At 39.3% G+C, this 19,172-nt stretch overlaps 1 protein-coding gene across 11 annotated transcripts in view; it reads left to right on the plus strand.

The window, feature by feature from the left end:
- The window catches only part of ALMS1 (ALMS1 centrosome and basal body associated protein), a 73,879-nt gene that overhangs the window by 49,476 nt on the left and 5,231 nt on the right, over nt 1–19,172 (plus strand). For 8 of the 11 annotated variants that reach the window (XM_075148369.1, XM_075148360.1, XM_075148363.1 and 5 more), the window contains 8 exons: nt 336–497; nt 3,584–4,779; nt 7,855–7,969; nt 9,165–9,419; nt 11,152–11,396; nt 12,548–12,731; nt 12,948–13,011; nt 17,323–17,422. In XM_075148369.1, coding sequence (XP_075004470.1) covers nt 336–497; nt 3,584–4,779; nt 7,855–7,969; nt 9,165–9,419; nt 11,152–11,396; nt 12,548–12,731; nt 12,948–13,011; nt 17,323–17,422 — 2,321 coding nt within the window. The remainder of the gene's footprint in view (nt 1–335; nt 498–3,583; nt 4,780–7,854; nt 7,970–9,164; nt 9,420–11,151; nt 11,397–12,547; nt 12,732–12,947; nt 13,012–17,322; nt 17,423–19,172) is intronic. The other 3 variants (XM_075148361.1, XM_075148364.1, XM_075148365.1) reach the window with 3 other exon arrangements.

The following is a 19,172-nucleotide window of genomic DNA, read 5'->3' on the forward strand; positions in this document are numbered from 1 at the left end:
GGACATTCTAAGTCCTGTGTCTGGCTTCCTAGCAGACTTGTCTAATGCTCATTTTCTTGTTTTCTTCTCTGCTTATTAGTAGAATAGGTAAAATTTATCTACCTCTCAGGGAAGCACCTTGTCACCAAAGATCATGGAAAACAATGTGGTGCAATACTGCTGTATTAGTTGCTAGAACTGCTCACTAGGGATCATGATTGTTGGTTGGTGAATATACTGGTACTAATGCTTGGATAATAGGCTTTCTTTCAGACATTGTCTTTGTTATGAAATTTCTGTATCTATTTTTTCTGCTTCCTCTTTTTACTCATAGTTACTGCTCTCTTTCTCTGCAGGGTCAAACGATGCTCTTCCTCCAAGGTTTCCGGCAAATGTGCTTGGTTTAAGGGATGATAATCCTCCAGCTATCAAGCATAAAGAAGGAATCTACAGTAAGAGGGCCAAGCCCAAGCTAGCCTGGGCTGAGGAGCAAATGATACCACTGGAAGCTTCCCCAGGTAGTTAAAGTGTGTGTTTAATTTTACATGTGTTTTCATACACATGAAAGAAAATAGAGCAAAAGAGTTGTGTTTCAGGATCCATGATTTCTGGTCTCATGATATTGCTGCTAGTCTGCCTGAAGATGCTGAATTTGACTTATTTTTCTCTTCCCTATCTTTCTGCTTCTCCCTGGCTGCCCAAATACTTGGACATAGGTATTTGCTAGCATTCCAGTGGCCCCAGTGCTTATTAGAGCCTTTGTAAAATTTTTTGGGTTTGGTGGGTTTTGGGATGGGTTTTTTGTTTTTGTCTTGGTTTTTTTTTAAGGCACTCTTAAGTTTGTGAAGTACAAAGTTTTCTTTTAAGTGTAGAGAGGATGCCCATGAAGAAAATGTCAGAAATTCCCTGGTAAATAAAAGCAGGTGGGATGGCTCTGTATATTGGGCTGGGGTTGTGTTCCTGTCCACAAATACACTGATGTCTTGTGATGTCGTGTAAAGTAGCTCTGTAATGTTGGTATTTAACTGAATTTTAATTTGATTTGACTGATGTCTCTTTCTTCCTCCCCTCCATTTACCTTGCTGGATGGTACTCCTGAGGGATGAAGGTCAGGGTTTACTACTACAGTAGCCTACTTTAAGGCTTTATTTGTGGAGAATGCTGACAAAATGAAATTACGCTGTGCTAACTGATGATTTTGACACTGTATCTCATGACAGTAGTTAAAATTAGTCCTGATGGACACTCCTTTTGTACAAAACCTCATTCTGTGATTTTTAATGGCTGATAAACTTCCTCGAGTCTGAGTAGGGATGAGGATTTTTGTTGTGTTTGAGAATTGCATCTTGTTCCTGGATAGAAGTAACTGTAAACAGAAAATTGCTGAGTGGTTGCTGTCGTTCCTAAATGCAGCTATTAATTCCTCAGGGAAGCTGTTTATTGCACAGCACAGTATTTTGCAACATGTGCTATATTAAACAAAGAGTGAGCAAATTGCAAGGAGGTAATATAATTGTGGCTGTTAATGAGGGATGGGACCAGAAACATATGAACAGCGTAATGGATTCTGAACTACAGAGTTCCTGCTCTCTTCTATGCAGTCCCATATATAGGGTTTTTGGGAGGCCATTTATTTTTCTTAATATCACATAAACTTGTTATATGAAGTCATTTAATGAAACAGATTTTTATGGAGTACCTCAGTGTGATTATTGTTGTCCTTTTTAAGCAAGCAGCTCAATGTGCCGGGGGTAAGGTCACCCCACAGAGCTGTGCTGATGTATTGATAGGGATTCCTTCTGATTATTTTAATTCGTCACTTTAGAAGGGGTTTTCTTTGAAGGTTTTCTCTTCAGAATGGAGAGATTTTGGTATTTCCAGAAGATAATTTAAAATGATTGCATAAGACACACTCATTATTTTATGTTCATTTTACTTTTTTGGTAATTGTACATAGGACCAATAGTTGAATTAGTGCAACGATAAAGACAGTATTGTCTTAACCTAGTTTTTCTAACAAAGAAATAATTCTCTGTGAGCATTTATAAAGTGCAAGGATACGGAAACAAGCGGAGTGAGATAGAAAAATGCTTTTCTTCATTCACTGCATGTAACTCAGAAGAAGAATGCTGGGTCATGGAGGTAAAGCTGAAGAAAGAGTGCGTGTATGGAAGTGAGCACTCCAAACAAGAATCTGCAGTAACACACAAAATATAAGGTTGGAGCAGAGCTCAATGGATACCTGTCTCTCTGGATAGCCTGGATAAAAATGAAAGGGGAACACAAGTGTTAACGTAAAATTATCTAATAGTATTTTTCTGTAGCTGTGGTTGTCTAAAGACACAGGCAAGAAAAGAACTGTAGGTAGAAATAATCTTTTGTTAAACCAGCCAGTACAGTTGGAAATTTAAACAAGCTTTCTGAAGAGACTTGGATGTCTAAAATCTTCTTGGACTTCTTCAACTATATTTTTAGATGGTCTAATAAAAGATTACCTCTACCCACACAGCTTGTCTAGAGCTTAAAATTATGCAAGTTATGTTTTTTTTTAAAAAAAAGTTTCTCTGTATAAACTCATTTTTATTTTTTGCCTGTTTGCATTCCTTCCATTTTGTTGGTAACTTTTTAAAAATACAGAAATAGCAAAAATTCTGCATAGTATTCCCAAGCCTGATTTCATTTGTCAGGAGGATGTGGAGGAATCCTCTTACATGAGTATATAAACATTGACCTTGTATGGAAAGGCAAATTCCTCCAATTTCAGAGTTAATGAGACTGGATCTGGTTATGCTGTTCATGATCTTGACGTTACACCGAAGTGTCTCTGTGTGGGGAAGGCAAGAGATGTATAAAATGTAAGGAAAACAAGTGACTAAATAAAAGTAAGGTTCATGAGGCAGTGTTAACAGTGTGAGCTACTATAACCCTTCCTGAGCTTATCTTGCATCACTTTCTCCCGTGTGGAATTGAGGTTTTATAAAAACATAGCTTGTGATTCTTGATGAGGTAGGTAGGTGTTTTCCTCCTGGGGCAGGGACTTGCCGCCCTTTTGCTGAGTCAGTGGCAAAGCTTCCTCAAATGAGGAAAGGAAGACCTGGTTTCCAGTTCTGTTTTCGTCAGTAGATCACAATCACAGAAACAAGACTATTTAAAAAAAAAAACCAACAAAAACACAAACAAAAAAACTTTAGTAAATGGACTGGGTTTTTTTTGTATTGACTTTCTTATTTATATTAAAGCTATTACTACTCTCTAAGGCATCTTTAAATGACATACTTGGCTAAAATGGCATGGAATATCTTGCAGTAAGCATAGGGGCTTGGGAAATCCTTCTGGCACTAGCATCTGTAATTCCTACTTTGTGCCTTCATGGATCATTATATAATTCAGTCCATTATACAAAGAACATAACGTGAAACACATTTTTAAAATTTGATTTTTTTTTTTTGTTTACAGGATATTACAAACGGCTTTAAAATTATTTTGGAGTATATTCCTGCTAGCATGTGCTGCATACATACTTAATGTATGTCTATTACAAATGAGTTTATAATTGGATTTCTGGATGTAGTCCTTTAATTTAAAGTGTTTTCTTCTCTTCTAGAACGCACAGATCATTCGAAGTCTGTAAAAACCACTCACTCAGTCTTCAAATCTGCACGGTTCTACCTTCATCATCCAATGCCCGCGTGTGAGAGTTACTTCCTGTCTAACAGCGAGCTGTCAGAAGACAGTGCTGGTACTGGGCATGCTAGACCTTCCTCAAGGGCTGTCTTGCAGAATCGGAAAAAAGCACATCGTCATCAACGTGTTTTCTCTGTTCGTCGTAAAAAAGATGGTGAAAAGGAATTCTTTCCACTCACTGCAGAAGCAGATTACAGCAAGAATGAGGGTCTAAATGTTAGCACACCTTTGGGGAATGAAACGTCAGGGAAGGAGCTACTTCAAGATGGCGGAAGAGAAGCAGAACAAAAGGCAGCTAGAAATTATCCTGTGCCGTGTGGCCAAACAACTCGCCTTAGAGATACTGTGGAGAAAGAACTGCCACCGAGACAGAGAACCCACTCCAGTGTTAGCTTAGATGAACTCTGGATTAAGTTTTTGGAGTGCCAGAAGAGACACCAGCACCATGATTGTAGGAGTAACAGTGAGCTGTCCCTTGTTGAACGCCTCGATCGATTGGCCAGGGTCCTTCAGAATCCCATTAAGCATACACTAATACCAACAACATCTGAAAAGAATGTTTCTGAAAATAAAATTAAGGGAAGAGAGCAGAAGAAAATAAAACCGCCAGAAAAAAGCATGTCTGAAAGTACCTTAGAGCCTAATGCAACACATGTTGAAGAAAGACCACGTATCACCCGTGATAAAAATAGCTTTGTTGAGCTCAGGAAAAATAGGTCAGAAGAAAAAATTATCTGCCCCATGAATAAAATTTTGGAGCACCAGCAATACTTGGATACTCCTAGTGACGCTTCCTCGGAGACAAGGCTCAGTAGAGATCATGGCACCACGATCAGTTCCATCACCTCTGAATCAGATGTGGTGACCCAAACAGAGATGGAAACTGCTACTCAGACTGAGGTGAGCAGTTCCATTTCCACCATTGATACTGCCAGGCTGATCAGGGCTTTTGGGCATGAAAGAGTGCGGGTGTCACCAAGACTCTCCCAGCTTTATTATACCATCAACCACCAGAAAAGTCGCTCTGAAAAGTGGGACAAGGGAAGTGGCAAAGCAGTGGGTGTAGAATATCCAAAGGTTGCTTCTGGGAGACACAGGAAAAAGAGAGAGATCCAGGTATGTGGTCAGTTAGACCAAAAGACAATTTTAACTAATCTTTACAGGAACTCTTAAACTGCTGTACAGTATAGAGTTTGTTATTCAGAGAATCATTTAAAATTTCCCAGAGAGTTGTTTAGACGGTAGGCTTCTGTCTTTGATCTAAGTAGCTCAAAAAAGTCTCTCTGCCTTTCCAGGAATAAGGACGAGATCAAAATATCTGAAAACATCAATTGTGCTTTCTTTCCCTTTGTTCTTATTTGTCTTTTTTCTCTTCCTTTATTTGTCTTGGGAAGCAAGATCCTGCTGTATCTGATTTCTAGTTACCTGCAGGTTCTGTGCTTTAGCAATCCTGAAGACAGTAGTGGTAGGTTGAGGTTGTAGATTTTGACTGCATATTGCTACCTGAATATCTCTGGGCAACAATAAATACCATTTCATAAAAATTGGAATTATTATTTGAATTTTCTTACTGTTTGTCTATTTTAAATGTTGGAATTATTTTGTCTTGCTGAGTATTGGTTGTAAGCTTCTTCAATTTCTGTATTTGGCAGTTAGGCATGTTAAAGATCAAGTTTGAGGCCTAAGGATTCTAGGTAAAAAGTCTGGAGTGAAGCTGTTTTAAAGTGGAGAAAATCTTTTTGATTACTTTGGTTGAATTTGGCCATTGCCCTTTGGAGGAGAAATGAAAATTAATTTCCTGAAAGGGGACCTTGGCATGGATTTGGTGATTATAGTAAGAAATTACAGAGTTTTGGTGTTCTGTAATATACATTAATGCTGAAAAGTACAGGAACAAGTGAGAAATATTTGTTTCTCTTTTTCATATTACCAGAAGAAAGTGGTAGTGTCATAATCGCTAATAGATTTCATTGAAATGAGTTGGTTTTTTTTAATAGAAACAACTCAAACTCAGTCTGAGTGTAAAGTAAGCTAATGAATGCATATCTGGGGGAGAAACAGTCTTTTTGAAGACTAAGAATGGTTAAAAAAATATTTTTATTAATATTTTTATTTATAATATTTATTTAAAGGTAAAATAAAATTGTCATAAACTTTGCAATATTAGGACTATTAATCAGAACACTGACCATCTAACAAAGAAATTAGGATCCAATATTTCTTGCATGGTTGTAGTATTTAGGAGATGATTTTGTTCCGTATTCCATTCGTAAGACTAATCTTTCAATGTCTGTTTGGACCTTAAAAACAACATCTAGTCTTTTGCCTGTTAAAATCACCCGTGAGATAACTGATTGCAGTAATACTTGTATGAGAATAAAGACTCGCTGTTCCTGGTGCTTGATGTTGCATTGAACCCATATGGCTTTAGAAAGTAGTATCTCTTATTTGCTGATGTGGTGTTCTTTTTAAAAATACAGATAGACACATGACCCACCTCAAATAAGGAGTGAGAGAAAATTGATGGCAAAATGGCAAATTTAACTTAAAATCCAAATTTTGGTAATCTCTGTGATGCTTGGCTGAACAGAAATCAAGATTTTTTTTTTTTTTTTTTTAAGTTGCAAATATCTGTGTTTCAGAGACAGATATTTATTTATAGCAGGAGCCCTACTCCTAGAGAGACTACTGTATGAATCTTTCAGGCAAGTGCTGCATTTCGTAGCTCTGTTTTTTATGAGAGCCTATTGTCAGCTCTGCTTCCAGAAAACTTGGTTACAGCTTTTTTTATTTATAGATGCTGAACCCATCCCAGAAGGTTTTTATCTATTCCAATTTCTGTTATTTCTAAAGCACTCTTCAAGCTGCCATCTGGTAGCAGGTACAAAGCTAAAGGTTGCGCTATTCAGCTGCTGAAGGGCTTTGAAAGCACTGTACTGAATATTCTAGTCCAAATAGGAATATGCATGTCAATATTCAGTATTGAATGGCTGCTTGTATTTATTTCTGCAGGCTGATACGCATGTGCATGTAAATGGGTTATCTTGTTTTTTTTCCTTACTTTATACTGTCTTCCCTTTTGCTGAGCACATATTCAAATTTGCTTCTGTTCTCTGAAAGAAGATACATATCTACTACATCTGTCTAGTGCACTCTACTAGAGCTGAAATAGCTTTATGAAACTAAAAAGCAGTTCTTGACAGTATGCATGAGAGTAAAAATTGCCTCCTTTTAATGTTGAAATGAAATTATGTTTTGCATTGAAGTGGTGATAGCAGAGGTTCAATAAAAAGGTGATAAAAAAGCCTCTGTTCATTTCCATAGTGGCTAGCGTTATGAGTTACTAATAGGATACTAATTGCTATGATCAAGGACAAAAAAAATTCTGTTTCATAATTAAAAATTAAATTCAGCGGAGTTGCAGAGATTGGTGCCGCACTGTTGGATTTGAAGCCTGGGGAAGCACTGTCAGTTAATTGCTGTTAATAAAGCACTAACCTTCTCTGTATTTTATATAACCAAAAAGCTTGTGGACTCAATGCATTACACTTAGAGTAGATTCTTTTTTAAATGGCTGTAAAGTTATAACATCATAAAATTTAAATTAATTTATTATAACAAAATTGTGCTGCTTAAATCCCTGCAGCTGGAACTTCTGTTTGTGTGCATGGTGAAGAAGTGAAACTAGTGTTTTGCCTAAGCCATGATCTTACCAAGCGTCTCCTTTTTCTTGTTTTTATTGAGTTTAGTTTTCTCCACCTGGAGGACTTTGTGTAATGAGGATCACAGGGTGAGAGAACTTCCCATGTTTTGAAAGGACTTTGCTCTTCCATGCCAGTGGTACAGAAGTGGAGTTCAATGTGAATTTACAAAGCAACATATTAATCTTTCAAGACAATTTGTCCATGCAGCAAACCCAGCAACCTTTAAAAGCTTTTGGTTTGAGAGGGTAGGAATATAGGATTCAGTTTAGGTGTTTATTCTCCCTCTTTCCAAAGCAAAAATATTTCACACTTTGTGGTCTTTCATGAAAGTACAGCCGACAAATGATCTTGCCACAGCAAAGGGTTTTTATAAGGTACAACAAGTAAAGACTGATGACTATAATTTTTTTGCTGTTTAAAACCTGCTTTCTGTTCATTTCGGTTGGTATTTCAGGAATTTCTGTTCTCTTGCTTGTTTTTTTTCTAGAAGGCGATCTCCCTTTCATCAGATTCAACTTCTGCAAGCAGCAGTTCTTGGGGGCCAAGCTCCGCTCTTAGTAACAAGCGGCGGACACGGATGCTAAACAAAGGTATCCAAGCGGGTGAGTTGTTGAATTCCAGACTTGTTTTTTCTGTATTTGCTTCTGCCTTTCATCTCTTTGGAAATAGTTCTCCAAAGTCTGTTGCATGTTTCTGGTGATGGGTATGTACATGCAGCATTCTTCAAATTCACTTCAAATGCTTTTAGAGAAAGATGTTATGTTCTAATTAAAATGAGCCATTTCATTTCCTTTCTTGGTCTGCTTGAGTAGTAGCCAGTTTTCTCACTTACTTGTAAGTTTTATTAACCTAAGCTTCTGATCCATTTCAATAGTAAAAGTGGACTAACTGTATTTTTTTTATACATTGTTTTCTCTGCAAGACATCTGTTACTCACAGAATGTATTTTGTAGGCATATGCTATTTCATATGCAGTGTTTCGTATTCTTCTTGGTAATATTTTGGATGTTATATTCTATTTAAAACATAAACTGATCCTGGGCTGGTGCAGTTCTGCATTTAGGTTTTTCTGGTGGCAATTATCAGTTTCTCCATTGCTTTCATTTACACGCCAAGTTTCCATCATAGGATTGAGTAATGGCTTTGTTTTATTCATCAGACATATCAATTATTTATTACTGCTTTCTTTCGTGTGCAAGTGGATTGAATCAGAAAAGTATTTTCATGGCTTGTTTTCAAGATCACGTTTGATGACTTTTTGAATATTAGTTGACACCTTCACTTCATATGTTCCTGTTAAACGTTTGTGGTGGTGTGGGCAAACCAATCTTCTATTGCTTTGGATGAGACGCACTGGGTAAACTATCAGGTCCAGAAAAACCTGCAGTTCCATTGTCCAAAATGTAAAGTTGTACGTTGACCATTGTGTCTTTCAGCAGCAGATGTGAAGTTGACTCTTCAGAGCGTCAACTCGGGTCCCCAGCAAGGGGCGTAGTTGGTTCAAGTTTAATTCCCACCCCCCATATATATATATATATTTGCTTGTTTTGCTTGGGGTACTTGGTTTACACCACTTTAATGTTACTCAGATTATCATATAGTAACAATCCTGAGTCACTGTAAACTCTCCTTGAATTGGAAGTGGGAATATAAAAGATTTTGCCTTTTGAAGGTGGGATAAAGAAAGTGATCCTTCAGCTTCAAAGTAAAAATTGAGTGTCCCCCCCCTGAACTATGCATGTGACACGTGCTGATGTTAAAGTACTTCCAGCTGCTCTGCTTCATTTTCAACTACAGGAGACTTGGAGATTGTGAACAGTGCAACAAAGAAAAACACTCGAGATGTTGGTGTGACTTTTCCTACCCCAAGATCTAGCCAGCCAAATCAACGGCCACAGGAACCCTGGCATTGTGTTGATGGTATTTTTGGAGAGTCAGATGGTATGGTCACAGATCATCAGGCAGCAGGAAGCAAGAGTAAGCAGAAGGGACAGCCAGGCAATTTTTTCGTGGAGAAAAGGACGAAAAGGAGCAGGCTGCACTTACCACAAGGTCAGTCCAAAATATGCTTTTTCTGTAGACCAGAAAAGCTGTACATCTCAACAGCAACCAGCAAAGTATGTGAGGAGGATTAGCTAGGACACAGAGTAGTCTGTCACTAGTACAGTCAGTTCTTATCCTGTTTTTAATCAATAAATTTTAAACAAAACCACTATGTCAAGTGAGCTCTCTAATGCTCTATTATGATGGCATTTTCAATCAAGCTGTTAGATGCAACCTAGCTGCTAAGGTAGTAAATAGGAAGCAATGAATAAGGCAAGGAAAGATGAATGAGATGGGAGTCATGTAGATACTTAATTTTGATTTTCGAGGTATAAAAGGTTCTGTTAAGCTCTGAGTAACTGGTCACGGTAAGTTGTACTTACTGTTTCATGTACTGAGGCTTCAAAGAACCGAGTGTTTTTTTCAGGAGTACTTGAGGGAAGATTGTGGTACCAGAAGAACTAGACTCGTCTCCCTCTTTTAGCTAGAGTTGCATTTATGGACTGATGGTGTAGCCTCCTGACTCTTTTTTTTTTTTTTTTTTTTAATAAATTTCCTGTCAGTCTTCACAATGTCATGATTAAATGTTTAAAAATGTTTTCCTTAGTCATCGTTGTTGTCGTAGGGACAAATCATTCCCTCTCATACAGGTTTAATTTAGAAGATTTAGAATATCTGCTCAGAGTACTAGCTGATGTATTTAAATCCCATTATGTATGTAAACTGTGAGTAATCTAATTCTTGTATACATATTTAAAATTTGGAAGATGTAAAGCATTTGATCTTCAAAAATATCTATAAAAAGCCATAGGGCTTAGGATAGCACAGAGGCTTCTTAAAAATGTGTAATTGCTGATAAATAACTATTCTTTCTATACACAGAGAAACTTGCAAACTAAGCCATTTTGTGCTTTTTCAAAAGTGTTGTTTGATAAAGACTTGGTGTTTTTCTGACACTTGGCAAAGGAATTCTTTTGAAACTGCCAAAGGTGTCTGATCCGGAGTCCCACTGTTATTAAACTGAAGTGAGTGTTTATTACAGTGTTAGGCCACTGATTGGATTTAGCGAAGACCTTGGGCATTGTCGTGGTTTAACCACAGCCAGCAACTAAGCACTACACAGCTATTCACTCGCTCCCCCCGGTGGGATGGGGGAGAGAACTGGAAGAGTAAAAGTAAGAAAACTCATGAGTTGAGAAAAAAATGGTTTAATAGGTAAAGCAAAAGCCGCACATGCAAGCAAAGCAAAATAAGGAATTAATTCACAACTTCCCGTCGGCAGGCAGGTGTTCAGCCATCTCCAGGAAGGCAGGGCTCCATCATGCGTAACGGTGACTTGGGAAGACAAACGCCATCACTCTGAACGTCCCCCCTCCTTCCTTCTTCCCCCTAGTTTTATTACTGAGCATGGCGTCATATGGTATGGAATATCCCTTTGGTCACGGCTGGGTCCCCTCCCAACTCCTTGTGCCCCCCCAGCCTACTCGCTGGTGGGGTGGGGTGAGGAGCAGAAAAGGCCTTGACTGTGTGTAAGCACTGCTCAGCAGTAACGAAACATCCCTGTGTTATCAACACTGTTTCCAGCACAAATCCAAAACACGGCCCCATACTAGCTACTGTGAAGAAAATTAAATGTATCCCAGTCAAAACCAGCACAGGCATAAAGGGCCATAAATGGGGATGGAAAATAGGCACATGTATTGTCTACAAATCTTTATTCTCTTCTGTTGTCTTTTAACAGGGATTTCATGGTTCGTCCAAGCAGAAGACTTGAAATCTGAATCTAGGAAAGAAAACCATTCCAATTCCTTTTCTGGTCCTGGTCCCTCTTGGTTTGAACCGTTGACCAGCACAAAGCCTTGGAGGGAGCCTCTCCGAGAGAAGAACTGGCAAGAGCAGCAGCCCAGTAACATGATTCAGCCAGCAGTTCCAGAAAGAGATGCTGAGAACAGGTCCTCGCGGCCGTTTGTGAAGCTTACGCTACAGGTAAAGGCACGCTGCGCTATAAGGCCGCTGAGATCTTGGTAGGATTTCAGGAGTTACGCTGAATCTTGTGGAAACACTTTTTGTCCTTTTTTTTATTATTTCACCTTGATGATCACTGGAAGTCAACATGTTACAGACTGCTCCTGCTTAAAACAAACAAACAAACAAAAAAACCCAAAACAACAACCCAAAACCCAAAAAAAACCAAAAACCAAAAAAACCCAAACAAAAAAAAACAAACCCCAAAACCAAGAAACCCAACAAATTCATCAGTCCTTTTTGCTTATGGTAATCTGGCTTTCCACAATATACTAATCTATTTGAATTGATCTAATATTTTAGGGCTTAAATCATTTGGCTTTAGGAACTAGAGGGAATGTAGCTGACATAATATCAAGTCATACTTGCTTCCATGCAGAAATAATACTGCATGATGTACATAGTATGTGATTAAAATGGGCTTTAATTTATACAGTGCAAACTATGTGTGCGTACATACATACACATGCATATACGGTGTACACTGCAGATCAGATGTGATCACTCTAAATATCTGTGGGAAAAATACAGATGTAGTGTGCGGAAATATTTTTGAAAGAGATCATCCACAGCAAGTGAAATGTAAATTAGGAAGTGCTAACTAAAGTGCACTTCTGAAGTTTCTTTAAGTTCAGTTGCATCTGCTCATGTGCTCAGAGACTGCTCTGTGGTGGAAATTGAAGTGTGGCAAACAGAGGTATTAGGAGATCACTTTTAAAATTCCACTTCTGATCCAAAATGAATTGCTAATGTTGATGTGCCCACTGATTTATAGCAAGGGAGACTAATAAGTTACAGAATCTTCTACAGGTTCAACTTTGTGAACTTTGCTATGCTCTTTTAAGAAGTGATTTGTGTCCCTTTTGCTAATTATTTTAGTGTTGTTTTTTTTTTTTTCTTTCTGGTTGTTGACAAATAGCTTGTTAAACAAGGTCTCTGAGGATCTACCCAGCATTAAGGATACAACATTTTGTATGTTATACCAAATACTACTTTGATGGAATTTTTTTTCCATGCTTTGGTAGTGGTGTTAGATATTTTGATTATTCCCTTCCAGCTGTAGGGAGACAGTCTGGCCACTTCAGACTTTGTTTTGTGTCATCCCATCTTAGGAGGCTCTTGCAGTGCATCGCCCTGATTTCATCTCCCGCTCTGGAGAGCGTGTGAAGCATCTGAAGCTTGTAATGGAGGAAAGGAGGATACAGAGCGTACTGCAGTCCGAACGAGAAGAGCTATTTAATCCTCCGGAGAAGAGAAAGGGCTACAGAAATGCAAGTCACATGCTGTCCAACACAGGTACCTTCATTGTTCTGCTCTTTATGTTCTATAGGAATTAATAAATTTCCACATTACATTTAAGGGTGTGTGTATTTTCAATAAAAGTACTACAATTATTTAACATTATTATCTGTTAGAATCTGTAACTTATAAAGGAGTCATATTGTTGCAGTAGTATTCTTTGTGAGAAGTAGTCTTGTTCACCATTCCCTTATCTCAAAATTTTCCGTTTAGGTTTTCTGATTAGAGGAAAGAGAAGAACAATTCCAAAGAGTGAAATGGTTCAAAGATCTAAACGGTAAGGTTAAGAAAATTTTGTTTCAGGTAGGTAAGTGACCTGAGTAGGAAAGATGGATGAATTGTAACTGCAGTCAAAGAATTGGGTGTTGGGGATAACTCGGCTTTTTCAGTGCAAGATGAAGGCACCTTATCAGAGGGAGAAAGCACCTATTTAGAAAATCCGAGAAAAAAAATCATTTTGGCAAAATGATTTCTGTAACTAAACCCGGGTATTCTGCTGCAGTATCTACCACCCAAGCACTACAGCGAACTGTGCAAGTACTAGATCCCAAAAGGAGAGGAAATGTAGTGTGTGGGCCACTAGAGCGTCTGCATAGTTTTAAACATTAACAAACTAGGTAATTGGTGCAGGAAGTGAGGCATCATTTCACCAAATGAGAGTAGCTTTATGTAAGAAATAATTACCCACAAAGGAATACAGAGGCTTTTTACCCTTGAAGAAAACCGCATTATGATAGATTTTGCCTTATTTTTGACTGAAGTAATTCATATATACAATGCACAGCACACTAATGATGTATTAAACATTTGGAATACCTATGCTACAGAGAGTGCATTTGAAGGTATAATAAAATAAAAAATGGAGTTTATTGCAGCTAGATTCTGAAATGGTAGCAGAGTCAAGAGGAGGTGGTTTGGAAGAGGACCAGTTGAGAAATAAATACATAAAAGTAAATTAGAGACTCATGAAGTCATCTCTGATAACTTCTAAAGTTACATAAAAATACAATGATACTGTAAGTTATTTAGAGTCAAAACAAAACAAAGGTCAAGAGTGTACCTTGAGGCAAGGGATATTTTAAGTAGTTGGGATTTCAGCATATATGCAGGTGCTTTGTTGCATTGAAGTCTTGGAATGTACACGCTACATGAAGGGAAGGGTTTGTCCTGTGTGAAAGGGACAATGCTGTGGGCCAGGACTGTGTCACAGCATTTTCATCGGCAGTAGCAATGAGATGGAGCACACCTCAACAGGTTGTGACACTGAATTGGGAGGACCAGTCAGTATGCTGGAGAGAAGGTCTGCAGCTTCTAGAGATCTCTGCAGGCTGGAGGAAAGGGCTAAGAGGAATCTCATGAAGTTCAACAATGACAAATACCAAGTTTCTCCTTGGGAGAGAACCCCCCCCAAGGACACCTCCCTTGGCAGTGTCCGAGGACAGACTACCTGTGGAGTGGCCCTTCTGGGAAGGGCCTTGGGGGCCTGACAGCTGGTGGACAGCAAATTGAACGTGACTTGGCAGTGCGCTCTTGCAGTGATGAAGGCCAGCTAAAGACCTCATTTCATGCAGGTGGAGGGAAGTGGATATTCGCTCTGCTTGGCACTCATGGGACCACAGCTGGATCCTCTCTCTTGTTCTCGCCTGCCGGGACAAGAGAGAGGTCAACAAAGAGGCTTGAGTATGGAGGAGGCCACCAAGACAGTCTAGGGGCTGGAGTACATGGTGCATGAGGAGAAGCTGCGGAGGTTGGGTTTGTTTGGCCTGGGGAGGAGGAGGCTGAAGGTGAGGATCTGGCAGTGGTGCTTCCCTGCCAGAAGAGGGATTTGGAGAAGGCAGAGGAAGACTTTTCCTGGAGGTGCACGGTGACAGGACAAGCAGCAGTGGTGATGTGTTACAGTAAGGAGAAATTCTAGCTGGAGACAAGGAAGTCAGTTTTTCACGAGAGGGTGGTGAAGTGCTGGGCCAGGGCCCACAGAGGTGGTAGAATCTGCATCCTTGGAAGTAGTCCCAAGTTGACAGGATGAGGCCTGAGCAACCCGATCTAGCCCTGAAGTTAGCCCTGCTTGGAGCAGGAGGTTGGACTAGGTGACCTCCAGAGGTCCCTTCCAACCTAAGTTACACTGCGATTCTACAAAACATCTACTGGAATATTCAATATATAAAATAAACCCCTTGATATATATGATGGGAAAGTCCAAAAAGAATGTTTTATTTCAATAGCCTTTGGCATTTAAAAATATTTTTAGGGCATTAATAGAGAGGTGGCAGAATCTATGATTCTATGATTCAAGTGGTAAATATGGCAGTTCCCCAAGGAATGCATCCCTGCATGTTTTAACTGAAGTAGAAGGGTTCGGGTTTGGGTCACTTGGACTCTGAGATGGATGTATCTGAACTCATGTATTTTCAGAAACTCTGATTTCATAATAACCGAAGTCAGCAGGACTTCTATGGAGACTGATTCAGGCAGTCACACTTGGTGACTTTTTTTTGTTCTTCCTGCTGTCGTACTCCAACTCTCGGCTGGAGCTGAGAAGTAATTTATTCTGTACCATTCTTCTGAAATCCACACCTATAATGAGTGCAAAAGCTTTTTCTTTTTCTCCGTGAGGGAATAAATGGAATTTCTCATGGCAAATTAGCCAGAGGTAATGAAAACAATTTTCAGTGATTTTAACTACAATTCTGCATTGCCCAGTTCTTGCTCTAAACATCTTTCTGGTGGGATGATTTGTGAGGGGTAAATCTTGATCTTTCTTTGAGGGGAGCTCTAGGATGGCAAAAGCCTTTAGAGAATGATGAGATGGTAGTAAAGCAAAACCCCAAATCTTGGAGGTATCCCTACCCCCATCCACTAACACATGCATAGACCTAGCACCCTGTGCTGCCTTCGAGCAAAGCATAAGAGGAGTGAAGTAAGCATCTAAATGTGATTTATTTCCTCTTTTCTGTAGCAGTAATGTGGGTAGTGACATTTTTAGAAAAGATGACCTCCTAAGAGCAGCTGCAGAGAGAATAGGAAAATAGGGATACGCAGGAAGGTAGGTCACTAGAAGGAGTGCAGTTGCTTTTTTTTTTTTTCCCCTTTTTTTGGTGTTGGATGTGCATTTGCTTGCGCATCAATTCCACTGTGAAGTTTGATGGATTGGTAAACACACTTGTGTGGGGGATTGTAGAAGCTACAAATGTGTATGGCTTTCCTTAGCTGGTGCTGGTGAATTAGACAGGAGATAAAATTCAGTACTAATTGAGATTTGGATTTGATCTTTGCTTTCTTGATTCTGCCTACTTAGTTATGCCTTATCATACAGCTTCCTATTGCTTTGTTTTCCAGCTGACTTCTTGTCCTTCTCTCCTTTGAAACATAGAAGTGACACCTAACTTGTATTGACTAAATAGCAGATGGGTGCAAACTGATACACATTTGCCTCCCTCACTTCTCTTGCCGGTCTGAAGTATTACTTATTTTCCTGCTGGAATTAGTACCAAGACAACCATCAAAGATGCCCCTCCTGGCTGGTGGGCTCTATTGATTTGCAATGTTCAAAATGGAGTGTGTTGAAGTACTTTCAGATAATATGAGTTGAAGGCATAGATGTGTTTAAAAATATTTGAAGTGCCAACAGTAATTATGCAAAGATGTTATACTGACGTAAGAATGAAGCAGTCTCTAGAAGAGTATAATGCACTATTGTATCTGTAACAGGTCTTTTTTTTCTATTTGCCGATTATCAGATCGGCATGTTAGGAAAGGAGTGATAGTAGGATCTGCCTCGCTTTAAATATTACAGGACTGAAATTTTTGAATGTCGTTCATTTCCACTTCCTGTAAACAGCAATGTTTTTGAAGCTGCATATTTCTTTGCAACCACTGTCATGAAATTAGTAAACGTTTACGATCTTAAGGGAAGATTTGGGGAAGGCAGTGTGAGCAATACGCTGCTATCCTAGCTCTCGGGTCCCTCCTTTAGATGGTAGCATGTAAACCAGACTAGAATAGTGCACTGCCTCTATACTGAGCACCAGTCACCTTCTATTCAGCTCAAAGCATCCCTTGCTGTTCCGGCTCTGGTATGGGAGAAGTTCAGCACTGGAGAAGGCGAAGCATTCACCTCGACGGGGCAACATGGTTGAACGTTGAAAATACAGAAATTTTGAAAAGATGCCTAAATAGCTTAAATCAGGTTATTCTTGTGATAAAGATACTGCTATTGATGGATAAATATGTTACTCGGAATCAGTATAACCAGTACAGAAAAGGAATGGGGTACTGAAGATATTGAAGCTTTACCTTTTGCAGCTGGGTAATCATATCAGCTGGATGGTCATTTTAATGTTATAAATATTGCTTTTAAGAGGTGTTGCTTGTAAGAGAAAGGCATTTGGGATGTGGGAATTTCCGGTATCACAACTGCTGTGTATTCCACATTTTCCCTGTGTGACACTAGTAAATCCCCAAATAAATTTTTCTATGATGTGGTTGGCCAGCAGCCTTTAACAGAATGTGAAGTTAAAACAGAGGATGGTTTCTTTAATATCAATAAGTTCCTTCCTTCCAAGTCACTGTTTCTGTATTTACACTTAAGGATCTACGAGCAGCTGCCAGAGGTGCAGAAGAAGCGAGAGGAAGAGAAGAGAAAAATGGAATACAACTCATACCGCCTGAAAGCACAGCTTTACAAAACAGTAGGTGTACTGGTCAAGTATTTATACTGGAACATTTTAGAATTTTTTCTCTTGAGGTTACAAGCATTGTAGTAATATTCACTAAATGTTGATTCTGTGGTATTGTTTTGCAACTTCTAGGTGGTTAGGATATATTAGCATTTAATCGGGGTCAAAACAGTCAAGCTTAGCAAAACTTGGAAGAAAAAATCCCCCTACCTAACCTGAAATCCTTCCAGTACCTACACATAGTGTATGGAAAAAAGACAAGGAAGCATGGTCCTGATTAAAGTATACAAAAAAGGTCTTGTGCAGAGACTTGAGGGCAGAACAGAGGGATCATGGAGCATATTTAAAGAAGAACCATGTGTCCTTGAACTGAAGGCTGCTGGTTTTGCTCTTGTGTAGCCTTGCTGTAGATGGATTTAGCTTACACAATTCACAGCTAACTTCGCAACCATGGTTAACAAAGCCAGGAGTCATCATTCTTAATTTTGCTCCAGTGGAGAATTGGCAGTCCTGGTGGCAATTTCTTAACTTTGGGGGCTGTGGATTTCACTATTAAGTCTGTTCAGCTGATAGTGTGGTCTTACTGCCCTGGCGCTGATCAGCCAAGGATCTGTCTGGCAAGCTGTAGGATAAACCAGTATCCCTAAGCATGGGTGTGACTAACTTTGAACCACAAACACTTACCCAGCAGTTCAAGAACAGTTTCTGATCTGGGGCCTCACCACACAACCAGCAGCAGAGCAAAGCTGGGGTGAGGACTCCAGGATTTTGGTGAGCAGGAGAAGGAAACAATGGGGCCCGTTTTGCTGGGTTGCTCTAGGACTCTGCTGAATCCTGCCTCATTCTGCCATGAAGCAGTGAGATCCCTGCGGGGAGCTGCTTCTGTCCCAGCTGACAACTTCTGCTAATGCTCTTCCTCCCTGGCTGTCCAAGTTGTGTAACGTGTGCTTTGTGTCTCTCTGTTAAACACAGCTTTAATGAGAGAAAGATTGAAGAGCCCTGTGCTAGAGACTCACCTCAAGCACGATAAGTAACAAGGAAGAGTCTTCTGTCCCTATGCCCTCCCATGTGCACACATCTGATTATCTACGATTTCTGTGTAACAAGCAGTATCAATTTATACACAATGATGTGATAAATGTCCTGATAAAACAGAGGAGGCCCATTTGTCCCCTCCGAGAAGTGCATCTTCAGAACTGACCACTGTATCACTTTTTGAGCTGTTCTAGGCATCCATATGCTTAAGCTTTCTCTTAAGACTTAATAAGAACTAAAAGATGAAAAACAACAGTCTGCAATATAAACACTAAGGTTCTAACCTGACTTACCTTCTCGCTCTTTAACTAACCCATATACCATAAAACGTAGCCTTCTGAAGAACTCTGGCAATAGGCAATAAAATGCATTATAAGCCTCAGTGGTTTAAGGACATGCATTAAAAATTAAAACTGATTTTTTTTCCTCTGGATCTTAAGCTTGCACTTCAGTTTTAGCATTGGAACTCCTTCCTGGCTGAGTTGTCCTGCCAGAGCTGGAATAATAGGGTTAGTTATTTGTTGGGATCAGCAGTAATTGGATTTTAAAAGTCAAGGCTTGTAATGCAATGTATTATCCAGAATACCTTCCTAATCTGATTGTGGGTACTTATCACTAGAATTACTGGAATTTGATGCTATACTTTTGCAGGGTATATTCAGGACATATTTTTTTCACTAGTCTGAGAATCTCAGATGCCAGTACAGTAAGCTCTTAAGAGTTAATG

The sequence above is a fragment of the Calonectris borealis genome, chromosome 4 (genome assembly GCF_964195595.1).
Source record: "Calonectris borealis chromosome 4, bCalBor7.hap1.2, whole genome shotgun sequence".
NCBI classification, from domain to species: domain Eukaryota; kingdom Metazoa; phylum Chordata; class Aves; order Procellariiformes; family Procellariidae; genus Calonectris; species Calonectris borealis.